Genomic DNA, 26,398 nt, shown 5'->3' on the forward strand with positions numbered 1-26,398 from the left:
AGCGATGTCCCGCCTCCACCTGAGCAGGAAGAAGTGGTCAGGCGGACTCGCGGCTCCCGGGAGCGACCTGTCTTCTCCACCTACTTTGCGCACATGTAGTCGAAACCACGCCGCCGCTGCCGCTCCTCCTCTCTGTCTGTACGTTTCTGTGCGAAACCATGTCTGTCCTGAAGACCAGTCTGAGACTGTTCGTGTTCGCCGCCGTCGCCGTGCCGGCCGTGCTGCTGCTGCGGCACTGGATGGCCACCAAGCAGTACGTGTTCAACAAAGACGACGTCGCCAAATTGGCCAAACAGTACGCAGGTGAGGGGGGGGTCATGAATGAACCCAGTCCACACCACGCATCAGGTCACTCCAGTGTCCTTATAAAGTGAAGTTGTCCTCCCTGCCCCTCGATATTTACTGTACATTATACTGTATTGTTGTTCTCAGGGCAGGACCACGAGCAGGCCTTCTCCAAAGTGGTGGTGGAGCTCAGGAAGAGGTAACTGTGTGCATTTCTATTTGCATTAGAGGTCTATACTACCCAGTCATCACCGTTATGTAAACACTTCATCGGCATCGATGGGTCTGAGCACTTCGCCAGCTTCTGCCAAGAAACAATTCAATCGCCACACTCGAGATTGACCCATATTCTGTCATTTCAGTGTCAGACGCTCAAGTATGTTCAATATGCACTAAAAGTCAGGAAGCACCAGAAGAGAACTTCATGGCTGTTTGAGCAAACTTGAAAATCACAAACAGGTCTGACCGGGGTAGTTTCTGCAGTGTTTCCCCTACCATTGAACTGGGAGCCCCCGCCCCCCCTGAAATGTCAACCCTAACCCCCCTTTCTTTTTTGTATTTTATATATAAGTCATTTCAGGTCACTTTCCCTATACACCTTATTCCTCATTCCTGTATGAAATATTGTGGATGAAACTTAATGTGATTTGTGAACCTTACCCCTAAAGAGCCCTAACCCCCCCCCACCCCCGAGAATGTAGTCAAATTTGTTGATAGAAAATTATGAATTTCAAAATCAAGTTAAACTTTTAAGAATATAACTACTAACTACTAAGTTTGTTATTATTAATGTATGAGGCAGATTTATTAAGTTTTTCTGAAAATATTAATAATTTGAAAAAAGTAATAATTTGTAGACTTTTTGGGGGAAAATATAATTCAGGATTAAGTCATATTCAATGGTAATTTTTGATAAAAGCTCACCAAGTTCCGATATAAAGCCTTTTCTGAGTCTTGGAGGATGAAAAACTGTTTAGCATTAGACCCGGATACAGAGATCTGATGACCAGAGATTTCTTTTTACCGTATGGGATAAAATATCTGAAAAAATGCTGCCAGTTTCATCACACCAGGTCTCAGTAAGGAGACTCAAGCTGATGAGACCCTGAGAAGTGTTGTTACATCACTCGATGAGTGTTAATGCTGTGTGTTTAAACAAAAACAGCTGACAAAGTGTGACTGACCTAGGTATCCTGGCCACATCCTGCCAGACGAGGACCTGCAGTGGGTGTTTGTGAACGCCGGAGGCTGGATGGGCTCCATGTGTCTGCTCCACGCTTCGCTCACTGAGTACGTGCTGCTGTTCGGCACCGCAGTGGACACGGGGGGACACTCGGGTGAGGAAGCAGAGGAATTGCATCTGCATTAAAAAAATGTTGACGAATCTGTGTGGGAAAACTATAAACATTTAACTCCATGTCCACTTCGGTCTTCTGTCAGGTCGTTACTGGGCCGAGATTTCTGACACCATCATCTCCGGCAACTTCCGGCAATGGAAAGAGGGGACAACCAAGAGTGACACATACTACCCTGGTTATACATTTACATATTCTTATCCGGCCAAAATCGTTTGATTTTTAATAAAGTTTGATTGTTTGTCCTTGATTATAGGGATAAACTGAATGACAGATATATTAAAATTTTCTTTTCTCTTACTTCCATATCGTTTGTCCCACAGGTGACACCATCGTCCACGCCGCGGGCGAGGCCACGTCGGTCCAGTGGAGCGCAGGGACGTGGATGGTGGAATACGGCCGAGGCTTCATCCCCTCCACCCTGGGATTCGCTCTGGCCGACACCCTGTTCAGCACCCAGGACTTCCTCACCATGTTCTACACTGTGCGCGTCTACGTCAAGGCTCTGCTGCTGGAGGCCGGTACACTACTCACAGACAGCGGGGTTTTCTGAGGCAAGGCCGAGGCTGGGAGACCTGCACACGGACAGTAACCTCGAAGAGTTCCCCTCGTCGTGACATTTTAACCCGGACCTCTTTAAATCTGTGCCGATTTATTCCTAAATTCAAATATAAAAGAAAAAAAAACTTTACTTGAAATTGTAGACAATCCACATTTGCTTCAGCACAGTTGATTCCGTCGCCATTCAAGGTCAAAGTTTGTGCTCAAGATTTATACTGTGACATCAAACTGCAGTACTTGTCCTTGACCTTCTGAATCTAACTTTTCACAATATATAGAGTCCCTAATCATTTTACTCCACACAATAAACATTGCTCTGAGAGCTCACAATGCCTGAATAGTCAATACCCATGAAAATACACATCGTCCATATGTATTTTGGATCTGGCTCCTGGAATTAAGGCCTAGACAACTTCACAACTACACCTAACAAATCTGAGATTCTTCCAGGTTTTTTGGAGTATTAAACTTCTCAGCAACCAAAAATCATTTAGAAATAATAAATGTCAGAAACTGGTCATTGGTTATTGCCCAAGCAAAGAATTTCCTTTAAAAACAAATATATGCAAATATTAAATTGGTTTGTAAAACAGATCCAATACCCATTTCATATTTATATGCCTGTGATTTCTCAGTAAATGAGAAAGACTTTGTGAGTCTAAATTTATTAAGATCATATCTTGATCATCACCTGACTTCTTTGTACTACATGTCCTTTACAAAATGTTGATGGGGGGAGGATATATGTCGCCAAGATGGCTGCCAGGTAGCTCATATAAAATATATCAGATACTGAATAAGCTACAAGGCGAGTTTCCTCAGCGTCTTGTCATCATCATGTTAAACTTTGCACTGACTGTGCCAGGAGAAATAAATACATTTCTAAAGGAAACTACGCAAGCCTGTTTTGATTGTTATTACATGCACATTTAATCAAGACCACTCGAAAATAGCTCGCTCATATACTGAACCTTCACTTTAGTCGTAGCACCACTGGCATTTAGAGGTCTGCTGCCATGGGGAGCAAATAATAATTCATTTTTAAATATAAATAATTTAGCAGACAAACAGATCCATCTCTGTATCTGTGTGTTGCCATATTATCCCAGATATAGATTTAATGTCAGCCTAACAAACTAACCTGACCCCTGCCGCTCTTTTTTCTCTTTAAGCCCCTCTTAAGGAGATGTATTGACAATCGAAGGTGGGTGACCGGTGGTGAAATACCGGCATGCTCGGGCAGCGGCCGAAACCTTAATGGGACAGACGACGACCTCTTTGACTTAACGCTTGACTTCTCCCAGATTGAGGATGTCCTCCAATCACGTGTTGGGACTCTGCATATGTATGATTTAGGGGTGAACACACACATACACACACACACACACACACACACACACATACACACACACACACATAGTGTGGAATGCAAGTAGAAAATATTACTTTGGATGGATACAAATTCCTTCCACCCCCCAAAGATACTCACATGAACACACAACGAGCATAAACATATCAATCAATTCAACAACAATCAATCACTTGCTCACACGCATACAAAACAAGAATCGCAAAAATAGAAACCAGTAAGACACATCCTCATTCATTTTGTTCGAGCACAAACGGGCGCCTTTAGAGTGAAACATCAGACCACAGTAGATGGAGCCATAGACCCCCATGTTTAACTCGAAAACATAGCTGTTTACTGCCCTCTAGTGGACTTATCCAGTAACACCACGATATTGTAGGATAAGCATGAAACAAGGAAAACATTAGTTTTTTTCTGGAAAAACATTACAGTCGTAGAAGATATTCATATTTCATTGTATTTGAATATGCCTTACCTGTTTAAATCACATGAACTATATTTTATTTTACAGCATGTACATTTCCAAATTATTATTTTTTTGTACTGAGGACTTCATGGGAGATATAAACCTCCCAACATCACATGCTCACCCCAGATTATCTCACACCATTTTCAGTAGTTGTTGGTTTTTTTAGGAGCTGGCCCTGGGGTCAAAGGTCAAACATAATAACACTGTTTGCAAACGGTAACCGGGGCAACGGGCGTACACGGAGCTGCGCCACAGAAAACCGGCAGAGCTGAGGTCTGTAGTATATACGACGCGACGCTACTGGCTCATCGTCAGGGGGAACTTCGTCCGGTTGACCCGTACTACGGAGGGCGGACAGGTTTAACCCGGGACGCGTTGCCATGGTGACTTACCCTGGATCCTGAAACTGCTCCGAGCACCGCGCGCGTGCACACAACAACCCAATCGGTGTCGGCGTACAAGGAATGAAAGAGGCTCCCTCCGCAGGTGATGTTATCTATGAGAGATATCATATTTGATAACTTATAGTAGTGCCCTCGCTGTGTCCTGCTTTGTCCCACGTTGCCGCCGCACACTTTTGTGTTTTCCATCGGTGATACTGATCATGTGATTAATCAATAATATTGTACAGTATGATGTGAAGGTCGCAGGTTGGATGCGCCTGGACATTTACCGTGAATGTTGTGAGGATCAATAACGCCTGTTATCCGGTCGCAGGATTTGCAGCAGAAGCGCGTGCACACACATACACCTACAAGTTTTTGTAAGTCTATCCTCGAGCTGCCGAGTATATTATGGATCCACTTTGTAGCAGCGAGAGCCACCTGCCGTCTAAATGATATTAAATTATATTATATTTAGATATTAAGAAAGGACTATTAATATTTAGATATTGCAGCTCCACTGTTGGCGTTTCTCTTCACTATCAACGGCTCTGTGATTGGTCGAAAAGTCAGACTCGGTTAGCGTCCCTTCAACTATTTTTTTTTTTTTTTTTAATTATGGTAGAGATACATACTTCTACCTGACAACAACAATGAACTTAATTCTGATTGGTTTTTCCATTGCCGTTTTGAAGCCTCCTTTGATCTCAAACCTGAAAGAAATTGCAATATATTTACTGTAGTAAGTTAATACACACAGGAACTTTTGACAAAACTGGAAGACCAGCCGAGGCTGGCAGTGTGTGTTTGTGTGTGGAGGACAGTATCCACCTAATGTTACATATTATCTTTCCCCTCTTTTTAGACAGGGAAAAGGGCAGACAGCTGCTTCCAGAGTTTTCTGCAGGTTGGAGTGGACAGAGTTGTGCAGGGAGAGTCAGACAAGGAGCAGTGTGACCCAGTGGAGAAGCGTGTTGACTGCAACTTTACCTGCAACTTCCACACTGACCCAATGACGCTCACGCTCTCAGCGACATGGCTCCTAAACAGATCACATGTAAGTTCAGTTTGAAAATGCTGCTCCGTCACCTGAAGGTTCACTGACACTTGAGCAAGGCAGCATCTTACAATGAGGTTCCTAAACATTTAGTTTCACTTTTCATCAATTTCTCAATATTTCCCTCAGGCCTGGATCAACACTTGTAGGATGCCCCCCTACACCATAGATTCGCACATACAGAAAAAAATAAGCAACAACCACCCTTACACTGATACTCAAATCAGATTGCAACTCGCATCCCAATGCAAAAATCATGTACCCAAATATATATATATATATATATATATATATATATTGCACCTGAATCGCAAAGAATTGCAATTCCTTTTTTTTTGTACTTGTTTGCATCTCTTCCAGTAAATTATATATATAGAAAAGCAGCATTCTTTTACGACAGGAGTCCAAACAACACCCGACAATTACCTGAACGAAATGTAACTATGTTTATTCAGCAAATACACAGAATCTCAAACCGCGACTGTCTGTTAGGATTCATTACTGGGAATGACTGGATCTGGGACACATTGACAAGATTGGAAGACAAGCCGAGGCTGGTAGTGTGTGTGTGGAGGACAGTTTCCACCTACTGTAATGTTACATATTATTTGTCTCCCCTTTTTTAGCAAGGGAAGAAGGCAGAGAGCTTCCAGAGTTTTCTGCGAGTCGAAGTGGGCCGAGTTCTGCTGGGAGAGTCGGACAAGGAGCATTTCGACCCCGTGGAGCAGCGCGTTGACTTCAACTTGACCTGCAACTTTCCCTACCCCAACGATGCTCACGCTCTCAGCGACATGGCTCATAAGCCGATCATATGTAAGTTCAGTTTGATAGCCCTAACTTATCGCTTAGCTGTTCATGTCCACATGATGCACCAACAGGACACGAGCAGGCCCAGTCCCCATGAATCACTGCCAAAAATTTGAGAACGATTAAAAGTCTATAGCTGCATTAACAGAAACAGTCACCTAATTGTTGTAATAACACTGGCGGTAATTTGCTGAGTTGTGGACGAAACAGAAAAAAAGGCCTGGAGTCTTTATGCCTCTCTGTTTAGTTTTCACAGTTGTGTTTCTGAACATATGTTGTCCTGGTCAGTGACGGTGACTGAGGTCCTGTCTGAGGAGAGGAAAGCTGAGGCAAAGCCAGCGGTGCTGGGCCAAGCTGTGGTCGACCTGCTGCCGCTGCTGCAAGGTACAGCTGGACACGTTAGAAATGATGTTGACAGTACGTTTGTATACTGTGATAAGACAAACTGTTGTATCTCCCCAAGTGTCGGCTGCTTCCTGTGGAGGTCAGAACAGAGCATTCTGACTCCAAAAGAGCTTTGGACTTTATTTTTGTCCTCTGTCTTCAGGTGAGTGCAGCTTCTCATGCACTGTCCCAATGAATCCAGTCACTAACTGCCCATCCAAGGAGTTCTCTCAGGTCGGTTTGTTAATAACTCATTCATAAAAACAATCTCCTCTTATAGCAGAAATAATGATAATATAATAATTCACTTTTTGTCTTTACAGCACTTTTCAAAACACAGTTACAACATGTTTTAACCATTCAATCATTTCAGTCCGTAGGACAATAAGATAAGGGAATACAATAATACAGAATTAAAACTGTATAAATAGAAATAATAAAACTGATGTTCTACTTGTTATCTTCTGTCCTCTTATATCATCCGGAAATGAAATTATCCTGAAACGCTTGTGCTCTATCACTCATGTATAGAGGAGGATTTGAGACCAAAGCGTAAAATGAGTCATCATTGTCCCTCCAGTGTTTGGAAGAGTACTTACAACCTTAGACAGCAATCCTCTCTTAAAGTCTTTAACCGGATAATGACCATTTGCAGAGACTATATTTGTTTTTTTTAGATAAATCAAACGTGAATGCTATTCATCATTTCACCTCTCTTTAGCAGTCCACCCTGGATGTGAGCGTCAGTTTGTCGGCTCCAGTTCTATCCGAGGCTGAAGTGTCAGCCTCCAGCCTGCTGAAGGTGAGCATAGAGACGGCCTACTCCGTCCCTGAGTCTTGGATGATGGCCCACACGCCCTTCATATACACCGCTGCTCTGGAGGTCCCACTTACGGCAGAGGTGAGTGTTACGCTGTGTCGCTTCTTTGAGATTTTTTCAGTGACAATGATACGATCAAAAAAAACTAGGGAAATTTGATCCCTTCATGATCTGAAAAAACACGATGACCAACTTCAAATGTGAAACTTTCCAGCATGTGAAGGATTTAACCAACCTGTGGCCGCACAAATTCCTGTTCACTCCCAGAAAGATCAGGTGCTTGTGTTCTGTGAGGGGCATCTGAAGGCGGGCGGGCAGAGGGAGGAAAATGGCAGACAGAGGAAGAGGCCCCATCAGGCCCTGCTGGTCCCAGGAAACCACTTCACGCCCGGAGCCTTTTTCCAGGAAGAGTCCATTGAGCTGGAGGACGGCGAGCTGACTGGCCTAGAGGTAACTGCACATCTGCTGCCAGCTGTATTAGCTGCATTGATTTAGGCTAAGACTTAGGCGAAGCGTGTGACTGATGGTATGGGATGTTAAAAGTGCCTTAAACATTGAAAGTAGGAAAAGTAAATTGGCCCCTTAGAAGCTAAATAAATTGACCCGTCACGGAGGCAGGCTCCGTTAACACAGTCAGTCACAGGCTGAAGGTCTAACTGTTCCTTCAGGACCGGGAGTTTCGTAATGAGGCGGAAACCACGAAGGGCAGGGTGAGCTGGGACACGGAGATGTGCTGCTTCCTGGATGAAGGAGGAACTGCTAGGTCAGCTCCACACACAAACACACACACACACACACACACACACACCGACAACTCCCCTCCTTCTCTTTCCTCTCATCTGTCTGCCCATCACACTTGGTCATGACTATGAAGAGATTTTTCAAGAAAGGGAATTAGATCTTACAAAAGGTTTGGACTATAGCAGAGTGCACTTGACGTCTTGGTTCCCTCTATAAAAAGAGAAAATAAAAGACAAATCCCTGCGATTTCAGGCTACGGCAGAGGATCTCTGAGAGCAGACTGTGGCCGGTGGAGATCATGAGGGTTCCACATGGAAAGGCAGTAACCAAGCAGGTGAGAGAGATTTGTCATCAGACACCCCGGACGACATCCCCCCAATCGTTTCAGGTAAAATTGCATTGAAGTGTAAGGAACGTTAATGCTTTGTATCTTTTCTTTGTTCGCATGCGCGTGCGTGTGTGTGTGTGTGTGTGTGTGTGTGTGTGTGTGTGTGTGTGTAGATGACCGATGAGAACCCAGAGATCCCCTTCCATGGTGTGGCGTTTGTGGACCTAGGGCGGCTGCTGGGTCCCGGAGTCAGCCGCATCCGAGGAGCGTTCAGAATTCATCCCTTCTATGAGGCGGAGCTGCTCAAGAAGGTCGGCACAAATTCACTCATAGACGTCCAGTGTCTGAGATCTATACTGCACAGCCCTGATGTGTCGTGTGTGACTTTACTCTAAATATTCTGATAAATAATACTGTCCCAAGTCCCATGAGGCTTGTGCTATGAAGTCATTAAGACTAAAATGAGTTTGTCATCTTTGTGTTTCTGTTGCTCAAAGGCCAAGAGGAGTCTCAGTGTGTTGAAGGAGCAGGCCAAGGCTGCGTCCAACCAGATAAAAGGTCGTGCCTGCTCGGCTGCAGGCTCTCTCAAGGCCAAGGCCGCGAAGAAGGTGAATGGAGGAAACAAGGGGGCCAAGGATTCAAAGGAGTCAGCCAAAAAGGTCTGACATGTCCTGATGGTCAGGACGACGACAAGGGATTTAAAAAAAAAAATCATGTTTAAATGAAAGTTTTTTCAGATTTCGTCCAACCTCAAAACCTCTCGCACAAATTCAATCAATTAATTTTTCATCAATGAAAAACACATCTGTTTTAGTTTTTTTTAGTTTCACCAAATATAAATATTTAAATGTCATGTCCAGGTTGTGCTTGTGAAGATTGGACCCTGATTTTATATATTTTCTTCATGTCAGCAACCCTGCAATCAGAGCAAGATGACTGCAGTCGAGAGCGTTGCCGAAAGCCTGGCAGAACCCGAGCCGCACGTCAACGCAGAGGGAAATGTAAGTTTCTACAGATCCCATTTTAAATGCTTGCTGTTGTGCAATATTTCTTGAAAGCCTTCATCATATTGACAACCCTTTTCCTGCAAATGACAGATGTATGAGGAAGCCAGAACTTACTTGATCGTTGAGATCGCCTTGGAGAAACCGCTGGTACCCAACACATCTCCAGAGGAACTGACTAGAAGGTAATGTGTTGCATGAATCCCCCAGGTGTGACCTGGTTCTCTTGGCTATGCTGCGTCTAGATTGTGGCCCTGAGCTCTCAGAAAATATTTACATCTGAAGCCAACTGGCTATTAACATGGACTCTTAGTAATTTAAAGGTGCGAGTTTTATATGTAACAGTAACAGATTCACACACTTCTTAGTGTAATTGCCCTTTGGGTTTGTGATGTGTCTCTTATTTCCTACTGCAGGGTGAAGGCATTGATTCCACCCAGACCTCCAGCGGGTCCTTGCAAAGCCGAAAAGGTAAACACAGACACAGTTATATAAACATGCCCAAAAAAAAACCAAACACACATAAACTACAAATCAGTGGAGAGTTGCTGACTTTCTGACTTCTCTTCACCGGTGTGTTCTTCTGCAGGCTGTGCTCGACTTCCACAGGCAGGTATGCAACGTGGTGACCCAAGTTTCGGAGCAGTATATGGAATTATTTGGAGCAAGGTGCCGGCCAGCGGGGGATGGCACCCGGGAGCCAATGAAAGTTCAGCTGATGGGAGCGCTCAACGTCTCCGGGAGATACTTCGCCTTCAAGGAACAAATGAAGGTCAGGGTGGACCGAGGATCTTTTGCTATTGATAGTTGTCGTCGTTGCCCCCACCCCAGCGACTGTGGTCTTCTGTCACTTTTTAATTACAAAAGTATGTGGGTGTACATGCGTGTGTGTGTGTGTGTCTGTGTGTGTTTCTGGCGTGTAGCACGCAGTGGTCGGGCTCGTACGTGACAAGCTGCAAAGACGGGAGCCATTGACTGACCCTCAGGAGCAAAAGGCTTTTGTAAGCGAGCTCTACGTGTACCTGGTGGATGAGATGCACATTGCTCTCAACAAGGTAACAAACACATCCAAACACACACACCAACACACACACACACACGAAAAATCTCTATATATTCACAAATAGTCTTTCATTTTCCTCCTCACCAGATTTATTCAGATGACGTTGATGCTGACCCCCCGGATGCAATCCACTTGAGCTCTTCTCAACTGGAACATTTTGCAGAGGAGGCTCTGCTGACTGGGGATTATGAGCAGGCGGCTCAGTACTACCAAGAGGTACGATAACGTGCTCACCTTTCCTAACATTGCTGCACTTCAATCACAATAAATCAAGGAAAAGAATTTGCTGAAAAGCATCTTTTAGTTCAAAATGTAGTTATAACTTTTTTCATGAAAAAAAGACATTTGGGACCATGCTGTGATTGATGAGAATCTCTTTGCACATGATGACTGTTTGGCCGCTGACTCTTATTTATTATTTTCGTGCAGCTCGTGGTGAGGCACCCCATTGACCCCTCCCACAGATTTGCGTGGGGGAGCCTCTACATGCTGACCAGAGACTACATGAAGGCCAAAGAGTGTTTCCATGCCGCTGTGTCCATCCAGCCGGCACATCAGCCCAGGTTAGAAATGCTCCAGGCTAAAACTAAACCCACAGAATATCAAACTTAAATCAAGTGGTTCCTGTTTTGCAGGGCCGCATGAGTTTGTCCTAAAAGAGAGCCACAAGCTTAATGCTGAAATCCAGAGTGTATATACTGTACATCAGGATTATTCATCCATCACAGAGACTAAAATAGTTACAGGTGTTAATTCACATGTCATTTTATACATTGGAAACTCTGTGACACTATAACTTAGCATCACAATCAATATGAAAGGAACCTAACTTTGGACTGGAAGGTAGTTATGATTAAAACAGTATTGAAATAATCTGATGCAGGCAAGACAGGTCAATTTGGAATATTTTTCATTTATTTCTCCAGCCTGATCATGTGTGGCGTCGTGGCAGCGACGTTTGAGCAGTACGACGAGGCTCAGACCTTCCTGGAGCGGGCGGCACACATAAACCCGCCCAGCGTGGTGGCCTGGACGCTGCTGGGTGAGACGGAAGTCTGTATTGCTATCGCTGCTAGCAGAGAAAACACGAAGAGTGTTACCACAGACTTGTCAAATATCAGATAGTCAGAGTTGTCTCCACCTGGTATGATGGAGGCTCCTGTGACGTTTGAGCTATTGAATAATGTGGTTGATGTATATTATTTATAGTGGTTGAATTGTTTGATCCATTTTTTTTCTTAAATTCTTAATTTAAAGGCAGTTATGTTTTCTATAATTCCACTACCGTAGGTTGGTACGTAAACCTCTCCTTAAGATTTCGTAAAATAGAGTCATCAGTCTGGTTCCAGTACATAATTTAAGCAGTTCAAATATTGATTCCATGTTTTGTGATTTCGTTGTCCAGGTTTACTCCACGAGAGCCACAACGATTCCATCCTGGCCGAGTGGGCTTTCCTGGAGGCCAGAAAGCAGCTGGATGCAGACCAGCTAACGCAGGCAGAGGAGGAGGAGAGGATACACAGAGACCAGAAAGACAAGGAGGAAAAAGAGCAGCCGGCGGAAGAGGAGACAGCCACACCTCCGCATCAGTCTCGCGCTGTTGATGAAGGTGAGACGAACTCGAAGGAAAAGACCCCAGAGCAGAGGAGTGTGTCCTGTCAGGATAGAAAACCAAAATGTAGATTAAAAAAATGCAGTGACAAGGTCATCTCAATGCGTACTGTTCCTTGTCTAGATGCATTCTGTCGGCAAGAACCATCTTATCTTTTCTTTCTGTTGCACACTTTTTGACGCTCTCAGTATACTTGACATTGTTACTGTATTTTTATCCCAGATCCAGATGCCCCGGACTCGGAGGTGGACGGAGACATTTTGTCAGAAAGTACCGACTCTTCGTTAGCTCCAACAAAATTCTCCACCACCATTTACATAGAGACTGTCAAGTTCCTGCTGCAGAACAATGCTCTGCAGGTAAAATTAAAAAAAGGCACACTTCACAGCTCTTGGTTTGCAAAACCATCTAGAGACCCACACTGGTCAAATACAAATAAACACAAACTACAATGTACATTTGTGCTGATGAAAATAGACAAAATGAATATGGTTTGCTGTTCAGCAACTGATTCTTGGATCTTTATTTTCAGAGTAAAAATATGAAAAATGCCCATTATCAGCTAACACTCTTCTGTTGTGGTCAGATGGCGGAGCTCGCTCTGTCCCAAGAGCTGCTGAGTTCAGACGGTGGTCGCAGTGTCTCCTACATCCTTCATCTGACCCGGCTGCAGCTGCTGACAGCTGACTACTGCAGTGCGGCTGAAAACCTCAGGGAGGCGCTGTCTCGTGGAGATCAGGTACACGCACTGAATGCAGGCCGGAACTGAGGCTGTAGAGTATAGTTTGTATTCATTCATTATCGTGTTGATGCAATCGTGTCAACATAGCAGTTGCAAAGTTTAACCAGTAAGCCTGATTAACTGAGCTTTTTTTTTCTCTGTGTGAAGCGTTGTCCACCCTGTGAGCAGGATGCGGACGTGTGGGCTCTGAGTGGTCACTGTCACTATCTGCGAGGGGCATTGAGTGAGGCCCAGGAGAGTTATGAGCAGAGTCTAAAGTTCCCGCTGCAGCCGCCAGACTCTCACCTCGTCCTCCTCCGCCTGGGATCCGTCTACCTCCAGCAGGGGAAGGTCGGATACTGAGACGAGCTTCGCTGATGTCAGCTCATCATTGTAATACAAAAATACATACTCATATACAGTGAGGGTCAATGTCTTTATTTGTGTGTATTTGGCTTTCAGTTTGAACAAGCCAAAGGTGTGTACCTGCAGGCCTGTGAGCTGTCGCCGTCCTGCCTGACCTGGCTGGGTCTGGGCACCGCCTACTACCGGGTAAATCTCCCCACTTCCAGAACAGTGATGGAAATTCTGTCAAATGTATAAATAAAAGTGTGAAGTTGTTGAAATAATTTTAGGAGTAACCGACACTGGAGGTAACCCCCAGTATCTGAAAAGCCTGGTTCTCAAACTTAGGGTTGCAGGTTTGAAGTACTTGGAAGTAATCTTGGAAGAACTGGTCACTACCTTGCTTGCAAGAGTTGCAGTTACTTAAATTCTTTGGGAAAATAAGTATGCCTCGGTTATGTTTGGATGATTGTTTTTATGTGTCTGTCCGTGTAGCTGGAGGAGCTATGCGTAGCCGAGGAGGCTTTGACCGAGGCCAACCGTATGAACAACCAGAACGCAGAGGTGTGGGCCTTCTTGTCTCTGATTTGCCTCAGGGTGAGTGGTGACGACGCTCCGAAAAACGCGCCAGTACCGTATCCCAGTTCAGGCTCCACGGCACCATGTGCAACAAATGGTCGATATTGAAATGAAGTATATTTTAACCCAAATATGGGGTCACAGCCTGTGCATCCTTTGGTCCTTAGTGTCCCACGATCTTGAAAAGAAAATGTAGTTAACCTTCGGCTCTAGCAAAGGACACACCTGAGGTGGATTGTGTTCCTCCAGGAATGCAGCCCCTGAACTGGGACACAGTTCAATGCAGATTCACTTTTTCACCATGTCCACGGGGACTAATAATCTGACCATGTGTAAAAACCCTTTGTTTTCAGTCTGACAGACAAGAGGAAGCAGAACAGTTTTACAAATTTGCAAAAAGGGTGAGTAGCCTGGTCGCTGGTTGTTTAACTCTTTTTTAATTTCTTTGCCTCGAAAATTGATACAAAAAAAAAATCTTTGAATCTTAAAAAGAATAAACCTACAGCAATTTCAAACAGCAAAAATGAAGCTGTTTTGATTTCACATGAATTTTTGCTGTACAGTTTGATAATTTGTTTAACTGAAAAGAAAATGATTTCATGGTGAATTCCTTGTGTGTTGGGTTTTTTTTGTGGTCACCTTATCAAATCTAGGCGTCTGTATTTATCATTCATTTTGCCATAGTGTTATAATCGGACTAAATGTGTCGCTGTCGTTTGAGACCTTTTTTCAAAGTCATACTTGTGTTTTCATTTCACTCACGAAAACTTTTCCTCTTTTCTTCGTACTCAGTTCAACCTGCGGAAGGAGTCACTCCTCAAAGAGTTCAACGAGCTGAAGCATCAGCGCCGCTTCAGTCATCTGGTCTCGTGCTTTGGAACGAGCTCTGAAACGGGGCAATTCAAATAAAAAGATTTAAGATATATAAATAAGATATTTTATTGTATTTTAACATTGTTTACTGTGTTTTAAGACTAATATGCACACGATCGTTCAATGTGTATAGAACAACTGCAGTATTGACTTATTTACAAATGTACAGCATAAGAAAGGGACAAAAAATGGCATTTACAGAATATGTTTTTGTTATGTTTTTTTTAAATCATTAATGTTCGCCACCTAAACAGCAAAACAAGCCTCATGAGAGGCTCTTGCCTCGCTGCTCCAAAAAAACATTCCTGACAGGTGTTGGCACAATCCTCTCTGAATAGGATGAAAATGATATGTAGAATATAATTTTTGGCTACAGTGTTGCAAGAACTGCATTTTAGAATATAATTCTTATATTCTTATAAGCTTGGAAATTGTTGCATCCAAAATGTAAGTGTGACTGTAAACGTAGTGCAAAAATATATTACCTGTAGCTTTAAAAGAAAAAGGAAAAATACATTATTGAAGTGGCCATTTTTCCCATAGCATGAATACTTAAATAAAAAAATACTATCATATGTATGTATTTTTATGTATTTGTTTTGCATATGGGCTGTTTGGTTGTGTTGTATGCGCTTTATTATTTCCTCACGTTTCTCCTAATCTCTTTTGTCCCAGTCAGGATCCTGTAGAATGATGACGCCGTTTGTTTTTTTTCCAGTGATCCGATTGGTCAGTAGTTGGAGCGGTGCCTGGTTTTGATCTCTTATCTCGAACTTCACCTGCTCCGGAGCAGGTTAGCCGTTCATCACGTGTTGCCATGGTGATTTGTCCCGGTTAAGAAGAGGACCAGCCTCGTAGGACGGAAAAAACCCGAGTTTTAACCCGAAGTTTACCTCAATAACCGCAAATCCTGCTTCGTAGTACAGGACCCTGCTGTCTCCGTGACCTTTCCGCTTCAAGATGGAGCTTTCGTTTCAATCCATGAAAATCGCTCATCAAGCACGAGAGGCGGTGAGAGAATACATTTATTTATTTTCCAAGAAGATTTGAAGAACAACTGTTAGCAAGCTGACAACTTTAAGCTAACTAGCGATGCCACTCGGGCGAGGGGGAGGAGGAGGGGGGGGGGGGGGCACAACTGTCCCATATAACGCCATACTGTGTGTAAACGTAGTATCCGGGGCCACGTGAGTGTGTTGTACACGTTGTGATTGTGTCAGTGTCACAACTCAACGGTAAACAGTTGTAACAGTTAGCCTGTGAGCTAATCGGGCTAGCAATGTATCGGCGTCCACTAGTTGCCTAGATACCAAGACAGGTGGTTATCATTCGTAGCACTTTGTCGCCCTCTAGTGGCAACATGTTTATCTGCACTGTAATATTCAAACACTGCAGTACTCTACTACTCTTTGTAGAACTTTTTTATGCACAGTCTATGGCAAGTATTAGTAATACTATACTATGCTACTGTCCTTGAGTACTGTACTATAGATTATGTACTTACTTTTGTATTTTGCATACTCTATTTGGTTTTGTTTTATTCTCTGTATTGCATATTCTTTTGTCTTCCTCTTTCTGACTTCCCTGCTGCTGTAACAAATGTATTTCCCCAGACTGGGATCAATAAAGTGTAAAACACTCATAAACACATAAACACACACACACACACACACACACTGATGAAGCCGAACTTTAAATTATCACTGTGAATGGTGCTGCTGTCTGAGCCGCTACTGAGTCTTGTTGCTGAGCAGTGTTGATTGTTGTTTTCCAACAGGAAGATGTGAGGGCGGAGATGAGGAGGAAGAGCCTCCTCATCCTCATCTACCACCACCTGCAGGGGCAAGGGTCAGTATGAAGCACACATCAGCAGCTACATGATGACATGGTGTGAGGTGAACTCTTTGTGGCCTTAAATACAGCGGCAAGTGAAAGAACACAAATGTAGCGCGAGTAACTTAATAAGAGGGGTTTTAGTATGAATTTCTGGCCCAGCCCACAGTTACAATAATACAAGGAACCAGGTTTGTGAGTAACATCAATATAAAGGTCATGCCAATTTACTATGCACACACATACAGATATTTGTGTGTCTATATGGAAAATGTAGATAAATGCAATGTTCAAAACTGTGCATGTGTGTCTGTGCACCAGCTACATGGAAGCGGCAGTGGCCTTGGACCAGGAGACAAACGGCGGCGTGAGGAGGCACGAGGTCTGCGACAACATCGATCTGGAGATGGTGCTGATGGAGTACGAGAGTTATCACTATGTCAAGTTCCAGAAGTATCCCAAACTAATCAGGAAAACAGTGGAACAAGGTGAGTGCCCACCACTAAAACACTGAGGAACATACACGGTAGGTGTAGCTGAATTATTGATTGTTATTAATCAATTATGGTTGTGTGTCTGTTTAAGGTGAAATCAGATGTGCAAGAAGTGGCAGAGGAAAGAGGTGAGAATGTCCAGCTTTCAAATCGTTCCTTAATTTGATGTTCAAAATGTTATATTCATACACTGTGTTTACAATGTAAACAAAAATAGTTAAATACGCAGCAGCAATAACAACAACGACATTGAAGAGACATGAGATTGATTTGACAGTGATGTTGAAAAAGGTCTGGTGTGTTGTGAAAGTGCAAGTATGTTAAGTTCATTCGAGCCAATAATCCGCAGATGTTCAACTGTATCGCGTCTTCCCAAAATCACACCATCCCAGAGCCAACAGTGTGGAAACGGAGACAAGAAGGTAACTACCAGTGTACATACACGTACGCAGCATTAAACATGTAAAACCAAAACTAAGTATGTATGAAAATGATTATTCTTAAATCCTAATGACTGTGTTTCATTTGACAGGACAATGGCTCATCTATTCCTCCAGAGGGGTCAGAGTTTGGTCTCAGTGTTTCCTCCTGCAAAAATGGACAAGTGGTGGAGTTAGCCATGAGCAGGAAGGTACTTACAATTTTTCTCCATTTTTCTTAATTAATAATGCTAGGATTTGTCATCAGTGATCATCCACATTTTGAATTGTGTTATTTAAAAAAAAAATCATCTTTGTATCTTTACGCTTTCAAACCTCTAATAAAAGGGAAAGCAATTTCTCTTTCTATCTCAAATTTGAAATTTCATGTTCACCTAAAATGTATATTATTTTGTATTCTTTTTCTGTTTCAGGGACAGATGCCCGACGGTAAATTTTCAATCCACGACGCCATCAAAGGAGCTGCCGTTGACTCTGACTACAAAGTGATTACACTGGAGCATCTGAACAACACCGACAATCCTCACAATGAGCAGTTAATCCAAATACTGTTAAAAAAGAAAAAAAGATCTTGGATGTATGTTGTTGTTTCAGGAACGGCTGCTGAAGCCCCTCAGTGGCTTCTCTGGGATGAGTGGCGAGATGGCTGAACTGGCTGCAGTCATCAGCAGGGTACGAAACACACACACACACACACTCATATGCACTGAACCAACAATACACATGTATAAAAACAAACGTGTAGGGGAGCTGGTTGTCTCTTCACCCACGTCTCTATTTTAAAATGTGGAAAATCTTCATATATTTTTTTTCTGCAATACCAAATATATCCACTAGAGAACAGTAAGAGCCTTGTTATGAGTGAATCGATCTGTTGTATTAATGAAGGCCCAGGTTCGATCTATTTCCCTTATCTGATGTTTCAGTCTAAAGGACACCTATTTACGCCTAATCGCACCAGGGTGATATCTTCCACATGCATCCCTCACTCTGTGTGTGTGTGTGTGTGTGTGTGTGTGTGTTCACCCCTAAAGGACATCTATTTGCACAGCCCGAATGTGCGGTGGGAGGACATCATCGGCCTGGAGGACGCCAAGCGATTAGTCAAAGAGGCCGTCGTCTATCCCATTAAGGTGCGGCCGCCGCCCGAGCACGCTGGTATTTCAGCACCGGTCACCCGCCTTCGATTCTGAATACATCTCCTTTAGAGGGGCTTAAGGAGAAGGAGGGCGGCAGGGGTCAGGCCATTTTGTTAGGCTGACGTTAAATCCATATCTGGGATAATATGGCAACGCACATACACAGATGGATAGGTGGGGCGCGGAGGGGAGAGCGGGACACACGTGGATTGTTGTCAAAAAAAAATTCGGCCTGAATTTTCACATACAAATAAAAGCTGGCACACAACACACATTAGTACACACAGACAGAAAACACACGCACTCACACGCACACACTTCTATCATCATCACCCAGACCTTTCTCATGGATATTATGACAACAAATCAGGTTGTCTGCATCCTCTTGACATTTACAGACGGCGATGAGGACTGATGTGTCTATCTTCTATTCCGCCGCTCTGTTTTATTGAATAACACCGTCCCTCCACCTTCCCACAACCCCCCCCCCCCCCTTCCAACGTCTGTCTCCATTATTATTCATTCTCGGGGATATAAGGTCAGTTAGGTGATTTGAGTCGAACCCCCCTGTTTGCCACCTCGAGTTCAGACAGATTTGTGGCTGTGTGGTGTTTGCAGCCTTTTGCACACAGCTCAGCTTCTAATTAGTCTGCAGAAAATGGAAATACATGTGACGTCGCTGGAAGGTGATAAAAAGTTCACAGCTATAAATAAATTCTTTGATGATTTACAAAAGGTTTTTCTGTCTTTTCTGCCCTTTTTTTTTCTTTCTTTTTACTAAATTTGTTTCTCCTTCTGTCACTTTTTGCTTCACAGTACCCTGAGCTGTTCAAAGGCCTCCTGTCTCCGTGGAAGAGCTTGCTGCTCTACGGCCCCCCAGGTAAGACCTCAAGTTCCCTAATTAGTGTGCTAGCAGTACTACAATTTTAAATATTCATGTGACCACCTGGCTCAAATTCACAGGTACAGGTAAGACCCTGCTGGCCAAGGCCGTGGCCACGGAGTGCAAGATGACCTTCTTCAACATATCGGCCTCCAGCATCGTCAGCAAGTGGAGGGGAGACTCTGAGAAGCTGATCAGGGTGCGTTTCCATAAAACGGATCAAAAGCAACACGTGAAAAGTTTAGATGTGCGTGAGTCAATGTATATACATTTCTTTAGGTCCTGTTTCTGCTGGCCAGGTACCACGCACCATCCACCATCTTCCTGGATGAGCTGGAGTCTGTGATGGGCCAGAGAGGAGCCAGCATGGGGTGAGCCGGAGTGAACTGAAGTTGGGGCCGTCCACACTGAACCAAAGCCGTTTCTCCCACAGACTTGATCCTATAGTGTCACTGTAAAGACCTTTACACGACATGTAGAGTGATTTCTGTTTCCAGGGGAGAGCACGAGAGCAGCTGGAGGATGAAGTCAGAGCTGCTGGTTCAGATGGACGGACTAGTGAGATCAGAAGAGCTGGTGTTTGTACTGGCTGCCTCCAACCTCCCTTGGTAAATCTGAACATGAACCCAAACCAATACGTCTGTGTAGCCACTGCATTTATAAACGAAAAAGACGGGTATAAGTGACAGACACACAAATAGAAGTTGTTTCTTCTAATTTTATTTCCCTTTTCTCAAACAGTTGGTAATTCGCTGAAGCAACAACAGATCATTAACATCTCAACATCTTTTTACAAACTAAAAAAAATGAGTGGTGAAGACGAGAACAAAGATATTAAGGAGAAAAATGGACTTGAGACATTTAACAGCTGTCTATACAGGTTTGTGACTAGTCCTGCTTTGTCTTTCAGGGAGTTGGACACCGCCATGCTGAGGAGGTTAGAGAAGAGGATTCTAGTGAATCTTCCCTCCGCGCCCGCTCGCCAGGCCATGATCTCTCATTGGCTGCCTCCGCTCAACTCCACAAGAGGAGTGGAGCTACGGACTGAGTTGGACTACGAAACCCTGGCAAAGGTGTGTGACACTTTTTCTCTGATAAAGTTTTTCTTGGTCACAAATATGAGAATTGTCGTATTTGGGATTAGTTTAAAAAAATTAAAAATAAAAAGAGAGAACGCAAGATCACAATACAGTGAGAGGATTTAAGTGTGTGTGTGTGTGTGTGTGTATGTGTTTGTGTGTGTGTGTGTGTGTTTGTGTGTGTGTGTGTGTGTGTGTGTGTGTGTGTGTGTGTGTGTGTGTGTGTGTGTGTGTGTGTTTTTCAGGACATGGAGGGTTACTCTGGCTCTGACATCAGGTTGGTATGTAAGGAGGCTGCCATGAGACCGGTCCGCAAGATCTTTGATGTTCTGGAGTCACATCATCAAGGTAGGACAACACACACACTAACACACACACACACACACACACACACACACACACACACACACACACACACACTCACACACACACACACACACACTTAAATCCTGTCACGTCTTCTGCCGGGTGTCTCTGAATACAACACTGTCACTTTCTTCCACAGGCGACACTGTCATGCCCGCCATCCGGCTGGAAACCGTGACGACTGCTGACGTTTTAGAAGTCATCGCACACACCAAACCCTCCGCCCGAAGCTTGACGGACAGATACACCACCTGGGAGAGAGAGTACGAGTCTGTCTGACGACTCAACAACAAAACGCCACCGGCCTACAACGGTGATAATGGATGACGGGAGTGTTTCTTGTGCAAAATGGAAGCTTGAGTAAAATTCTGCCGTCACTTGTGGCTTAGAGCAGGTTCTGCAGAATGTGTTCAACGGCATCTGGGAAACTGTTACAGGTCAGGTGGGGAGGAGGGTGGATTTTATTCTCATCTCCTTCTCTGTATTTACCTGAAAGATGACGGGAGAGGGGCGGAATGACAAAAAACATTAAAAAAAACCAATCACAATAATCTGTTAAGTATATATAGATAATGACATGAGATCCAATGAAAACTGACATTAATTGTTGGTTACAATGAAGACGTGACAGTGGAAGAAGTTAAGAATAAACAGGAGGAAAAGTTTAGATTTTTTTCTCTTACCAGTTTTCACTAGAATACCCAGCATCCCTGTGTTCTGAGCCCCGCCCACATCATCTCTCACATCCTGTAGGAAAACAGCAACAGGGCACAAACCATTGAAGGCCAACATAAATGAATAACAAATATATTGTAATAAACTGTACAGTTGCTACTACACTCGTCTTCACTGGCTACTGAGACTTTGAGTTGAGATTTATTTTTATTTGAGGTGGATTTTTCCCTTTTGAGTCTCTCAGCTCAATATTGAAAATGAACTTGCTGTTAATGAATCACAGTTGACAATATATACTTACGTCTCCTATCATGATAGCTTCACTGGGGCTACATCCTAAATCAGACAGAGCCTAGGAAGGAAGGAAACAACCAGAGGAAAGTGAGAAGAGTTCATCAAATGGGTTAATCAATACCTACGTAAAAAAATATTTAAAAAATTAATACAGGTAAACTATGGCTGGTCAGCAAATATCATAGAAGCATATAGCGAGGTGGATTTTAAATAAATAATATGAAATATTTTGTGACAATTACAAAAGCTTCTCCTCCTTCACTTTGGAGTAAAGGTGCCGTGAAAGGAATTTCTCACCTGTGTGAAAAAGGTCTTTTCTGGTTTTCCGACCACAGTAGCTTTACAGTCTGCGGCGTACTCCAGCCCCGTGACGAAGGGCCCGGGGCCGAGGGCCAAACCGTCCGTACGTTTGTAGTACCGAGCCTTGTGGATGGCGATGAGCGGAGCTCCATCCAGAATCATCCTGGAGAAAGATGCAGATGCTTTTAAATTGTGATGTCTGAATCAAAAGTGACATTTAGGAAAAAACTAGGACAACATGAAGTACGGTGAAGTTTAAATTACACTTTCAGAAGAGACTGAGGTTTGTTCCAACAATAATCTTGCATGTTCAACTGGTTAAACAGGCAAAATCCCAATCAAAGAAAAAAAAAAAGTTTTTCTTACCATCTAGAAAAAACTGTTAAATCATTAGCCTGACGGAAAAACGTCTGAGATAGTTTGCCAACATCTTAACTGAAATACAAAAATGTATCATAGCATTAAAAAAAAAGTCCTGTGATTCACTGAATAATGTGTTTAATGGATGAGTTAACAACCTGAAAGCCTTGTTAAGTGTTTGGTAGTTGAAGTGATCAGGAGCGAGTCCCACGACGACAGCATTCGGTTCAGACATGTCAATACCTGTAAATAGAGGGAAATACATAGTGACCGTCTAAAAGTAATGTGTCAATCAATCTTTAGGTTGCGATTTGATCGCTGGAACAAACAAGTTTCAAACGAGAAAGTGAATCAGTTAATCCATCAAATGAAGCACAGTCTCTCGTCCTCTCACACACACACACACACTCAAGTACCAGCGAAGTCCTCCAGCGCGCTGTCCTCCACAAGCAGCAGCGGTCTGTGTTGTTCCTGCTCCAGCAGACTCCTCGCTGCACTCAGAGACGTGAAGATCTCCTTCTCCTGCAGAGTCAAGTTCAAGAGTTTCACAAGAAGAAGAAGAAGAACTCCTGAACCGTTTTGGGAAATACAGACATTGCGGTGTTTCGTTTTGGAAACACAGTAAAAAGCATCTGAAAATTTACATCTGTGTTTTTACCTGAACGTCGAAGTTGAGACGTTGCAGTCGTTCCAATAAGTTCCTCTTGCTCTCTTTAGTCGTGTTGGTCACAAACTTGACAGCCAGAGATGCCTGCCGCAACCTGACAGCACCAAAACAACAAAGAAAACAAATCTAATCTACAATAACAAAATTATGACACAAGATTTTTGTCTTCAAAAAAAGAAAAACACTTCTTAAGGACCAAGAGCTGGTTTCCCTTCATGCTGTCACATTCAAACTTGTCCCTTTAGTTTCACACCTGTCCCTGGTTTGTGGCCTGTTTCCCACCTGTTCAATGCGTCCTGTGCCCCTGGTACCGCCGAGTCCTCTATGTGCAGAGTTCCACTCAGATCAATGAGCACGGCCTTCAGAGCCCGTCTGCCTGCCATGCTGGAGGGAGGACAAAATTAATATGACCCAAGGTGAGAAAAAATGTTTTGCACCTGGATTTATTCCTGACACATTCAAACACTTGACATTTTCAAAGGTTTTAGCAAAAAAACATGCAGTCACCTTCTCTACGCCGTTGGATCAAAGCTGCCCGTTTTTCAGTCTCTGATTATAATTTTCTAAACCCCCTAAATATGACTGAGGTCCGCTGTAAAGGGAGCTTTTATTCGGGTTTAAAATAGCTCATTCCTTCAAAAATAATGTATTATTTTGGAGGTTTTACAGATTCATAATCATAATAATTCACATCAGATTATTGTTATTCAAACCTACATGGGACCAAACTGAGAGGATTTACTGAGCGGTTTGTCTTTAAGTATTTATGGTTTCCTGCCTAGAATACAGATTTGAAGGATTGTACTTTTATTGGTATGTGATTTTCAGACTGTGATCCCCTTTTATTTAGACATGCTTGGATTTCTGTCATGTAGTTATCAATGCGAGGGTACAATTAAAGCTCTTAATACCCACCCAAAAAAAGCTTTAACACACACACACTCACACTCAGCCTGCTGGTCATGTATCTATCACTTGTATTTAGCTCATCTAATAACAGGAAACTGTGTGAGGTGCCAAGCTGAGAATAAGTGTATTTTCTAAGCATGTGAGTGTGTGTGTGTGTGTGTGGGGGGGGGGGGGGGGGGGGGGGGGGGGGGGGGGGGGGGGGCGGCGGCGTAGCAGGGAAATTGAGGCCGAAACCAGCATTGTATTCAGCAGTGAAATTAAATAACTTTATTGCACTTTATTATGCTATTTATATATTATTAATCAAGAGGAGGCAAATTGGCAAAGAATAAGAATAATTCACACAACCTAAGGTTTCTGTTTAATATTCTATTATAAATCCCTAAATATAAAAATGTTACTACATATAACAGGTGGATTTTGGGGGGAAATTATTATAAGACACATTTCATTTGGCCAGCTTACATTGTAGCACGGCAGTGGTCCTGGTTCACCTGAATGGAATGCAGCCATTGGCAATGCTAAAAATCACTGTTGATGAATCACAACTGTGCAACAATCACAAGCCAATTTTTTTTGAAAGAATGCATCCCTAACCCGACAATTATTATTCTCTGGTTCTAGTCTCATTTGTACTGGTGCCCTCACACTTCAAAGTTCTCCTCTATTATTTAATATCACCTCTTTATTTCTACAATATCCCTGTAAGATTTATATAAAAACTTGAATACTCAATAATGTGGTGTAAGAACTTGAGGGGTTTTGCACCTCCTTTTTATTTGACTTTACTGACACCAGGTGTCTTGGTGTCTGCTGTGATTTTGTGCTAATTGTGACGCTATCGAAAATTGCCCATTCATATTCATTTCTGCTGTGTCACTGATATTTAATAACATGGGCACTTCTCATACCAATAACTATAGCATTAGAATAGCATAATGTTCAACAGCTATTACATGTTTAGCTGCATAAAACCATTAAAACTAACATTAAAGTAGTTTTAATTTTATCGTTTTAGCACAGTGCTGTTACGAAACACCCCTGCCTTAGTTATTATATAATAATTAATAGAGATATGAGAAGTTAAAAGCTACATGCAATGCTAACCTTTAGCAACTGCAGTCGTCCCCTGTGCTGCTTCCTGTTGACGTTTTCTTCTTCGTCTGTTTAAATTCGACGTATTTTATTGTCATGGAGGTCACTGCTGCCCCCTGCAGCTCAAATATTGCAACTGCGCCTACTCGAAATTCCTGCTAAACGTTTTCTGTTTCATATTTTCTTTGGTAAAAAAAAAAAACATTTTATATCACTTCTACTTTTTTAAACATAATTCTCTTTTTTATATAATTTCCCGGTTCTGTTGGTTAATATTATTTTTCCAAATGTATATGTTCAGATAATCAGATGAGAGGGTTATTATCCTTAACCACTTAATCACTCATTAGAATTAAAAAAATTAAAAAAACATATGTGTCCCATCCCACTAACAACTAACAGATGTATCGCATTAGTGCGTGTCTTTCTGGTCGTTCAGATAGATTTAATATGGTGGGTGAGTATTATCAAAATATTAAAACCCTTCTCTCCACATGGTGCCAGACAACACTGATCAAATCCTCTTTTCATGCTTCCTCCACATAGTGAATAACACTGTTGTTTGTAATTTTTTACAGTTTATGAATAAATATTTTGAAGCTCTGCTATGAAAAACATCATGTTGCAGAACTATTCTAAACTCTGCCACTTTCTTTGTCTGGACAAAATATCCAAACAAACACTGTCTTTTTAAATCCCTTCTCATAGATGTGATGTTTTTCTGTTTCTGATTTATTATTATGTATAATTCTTTCCTTTACTGACCTTTCCATTTGATGATGTGTATTTGTTTCCATTGACCCCTGGAAACAAAACTATGCTTTGATTAGATGTTTACACATTTTTGTGTAAGTAAATTACATTAAAAATACTTGAAAAGTTATCAACTTTTTTTATTTCAACTTTTTTTTTTAAATAAGCCACTTTTCAAAAATACATTTCTATTGTTTTGATGGACAGACTGTTGTGGCTCAAGCAATTAAGATTCAGTAGATTTTTGTTATTATTATTTTTCTTTTCATTATAGCTGATGAGAGTTGATGTCGTGTTATACAAGTGCTGAATAGTTTTTTTGGAAATAAAAAGGAAACTAACTTTACACTTAACA

At 42.7% G+C, this 26,398-nt stretch overlaps 4 protein-coding genes across 6 annotated transcripts; 3 read left to right on the forward strand and 1 right to left on the reverse strand.

Moving 5' to 3' along the window:
* The first annotated feature begins 14 nt into the window (after positions 1 to 14).
* sigmar1 (sigma non-opioid intracellular receptor 1) lies at positions 15 to 3,093 on the forward strand. Its single transcript, XM_035608647.2, has 5 exons — positions 15 to 303; positions 433 to 484; positions 1,474 to 1,622; positions 1,726 to 1,818; positions 1,964 to 3,093. The coding sequence occupies exons 1-5, from the start codon at positions 159 to 161 to the stop codon at positions 2,191 to 2,193; spliced, it is 669 nt and encodes a 222-aa protein (XP_035464540.1). The 5' UTR covers positions 15 to 158; the 3' UTR covers positions 2,194 to 3,093.
* A 1,150-nt stretch (positions 3,094 to 4,243) lies between these two features.
* cfap70 (cilia and flagella associated protein 70) lies at positions 4,244 to 15,330 on the forward strand. 3 transcript variants are annotated; one of them, XM_035608626.2, is made up of 27 exons: positions 4,244 to 4,525; positions 5,288 to 5,479; positions 6,106 to 6,292; positions 6,575 to 6,670; positions 6,834 to 6,904; positions 7,392 to 7,571; positions 7,758 to 7,940; positions 8,159 to 8,253; positions 8,484 to 8,565; positions 8,733 to 8,870; positions 9,057 to 9,218; positions 9,471 to 9,560; positions 9,657 to 9,748; positions 9,980 to 10,034; positions 10,153 to 10,335; positions 10,487 to 10,618; positions 10,714 to 10,842; positions 11,056 to 11,189; positions 11,553 to 11,668; positions 12,032 to 12,235; positions 12,461 to 12,597; positions 12,825 to 12,977; positions 13,128 to 13,310; positions 13,422 to 13,511; positions 13,800 to 13,901; positions 14,237 to 14,284; positions 14,676 to 15,330. In XM_035608626.2, exons 2-27 carry the CDS (start codon positions 5,435 to 5,437, stop codon positions 14,790 to 14,792), a joined length of 3,204 nt encoding a protein of 1,067 aa, XP_035464519.2. In that variant the 5' UTR covers positions 4,244 to 4,525; positions 5,288 to 5,434; the 3' UTR covers positions 14,793 to 15,330. The 3 variants fall into 3 exon arrangements, with proteins under 3 accessions (XP_035464519.2, XP_035464520.2, XP_035464521.2); XM_035608627.2 differs by having other exon boundaries at positions 7,395 to 7,571; XM_035608628.2 differs by having other exon boundaries at positions 4,246 to 4,525; positions 9,057 to 9,167.
* A 130-nt stretch (positions 15,331 to 15,460) lies between these two features.
* Positions 15,461 to 21,827, forward strand: katnal2 (katanin p60 subunit A-like 2). Its single transcript, XM_035608629.2, has 16 exons — positions 15,461 to 15,767; positions 16,534 to 16,604; positions 16,911 to 17,077; positions 17,175 to 17,211; positions 17,433 to 17,505; positions 17,616 to 17,714; positions 17,937 to 18,008; positions 18,118 to 18,195; positions 18,558 to 18,656; positions 19,479 to 19,542; positions 19,626 to 19,744; positions 19,825 to 19,916; positions 20,043 to 20,153; positions 20,456 to 20,618; positions 20,870 to 20,972; positions 21,130 to 21,827. The coding sequence occupies exons 1-16, from the start codon at positions 15,717 to 15,719 to the stop codon at positions 21,267 to 21,269; spliced, it is 1,539 nt and encodes a 512-aa protein (XP_035464522.1). The 5' UTR covers positions 15,461 to 15,716; the 3' UTR covers positions 21,270 to 21,827.
* hdhd2 (haloacid dehalogenase-like hydrolase domain containing 2) lies at positions 20,244 to 25,353 on the reverse strand. The gene is made up of 9 exons (XM_035608645.2): positions 25,303 to 25,353; positions 23,569 to 23,670; positions 23,278 to 23,380; positions 23,036 to 23,141; positions 22,778 to 22,862; positions 22,257 to 22,422; positions 21,967 to 22,017; positions 21,674 to 21,737; positions 20,244 to 21,479 (listed from the first exon to the last, which is right to left on the reverse strand). The coding sequence occupies exons 2-9, from the start codon at positions 23,667 to 23,669 to the stop codon at positions 21,376 to 21,378; spliced, it is 780 nt and encodes a 259-aa protein (XP_035464538.1). The 5' UTR covers position 23,670; positions 25,303 to 25,353; the 3' UTR covers positions 20,244 to 21,375.
* Positions 25,354 to 26,398: the final 1,045 nt, after the last annotated feature.

Source organism: Scophthalmus maximus, chromosome 20 (assembly GCF_022379125.1).
Source record: "Scophthalmus maximus strain ysfricsl-2021 chromosome 20, ASM2237912v1, whole genome shotgun sequence".
In the NCBI taxonomy this organism is placed as follows: domain Eukaryota; kingdom Metazoa; phylum Chordata; class Actinopteri; order Pleuronectiformes; family Scophthalmidae; genus Scophthalmus; species Scophthalmus maximus.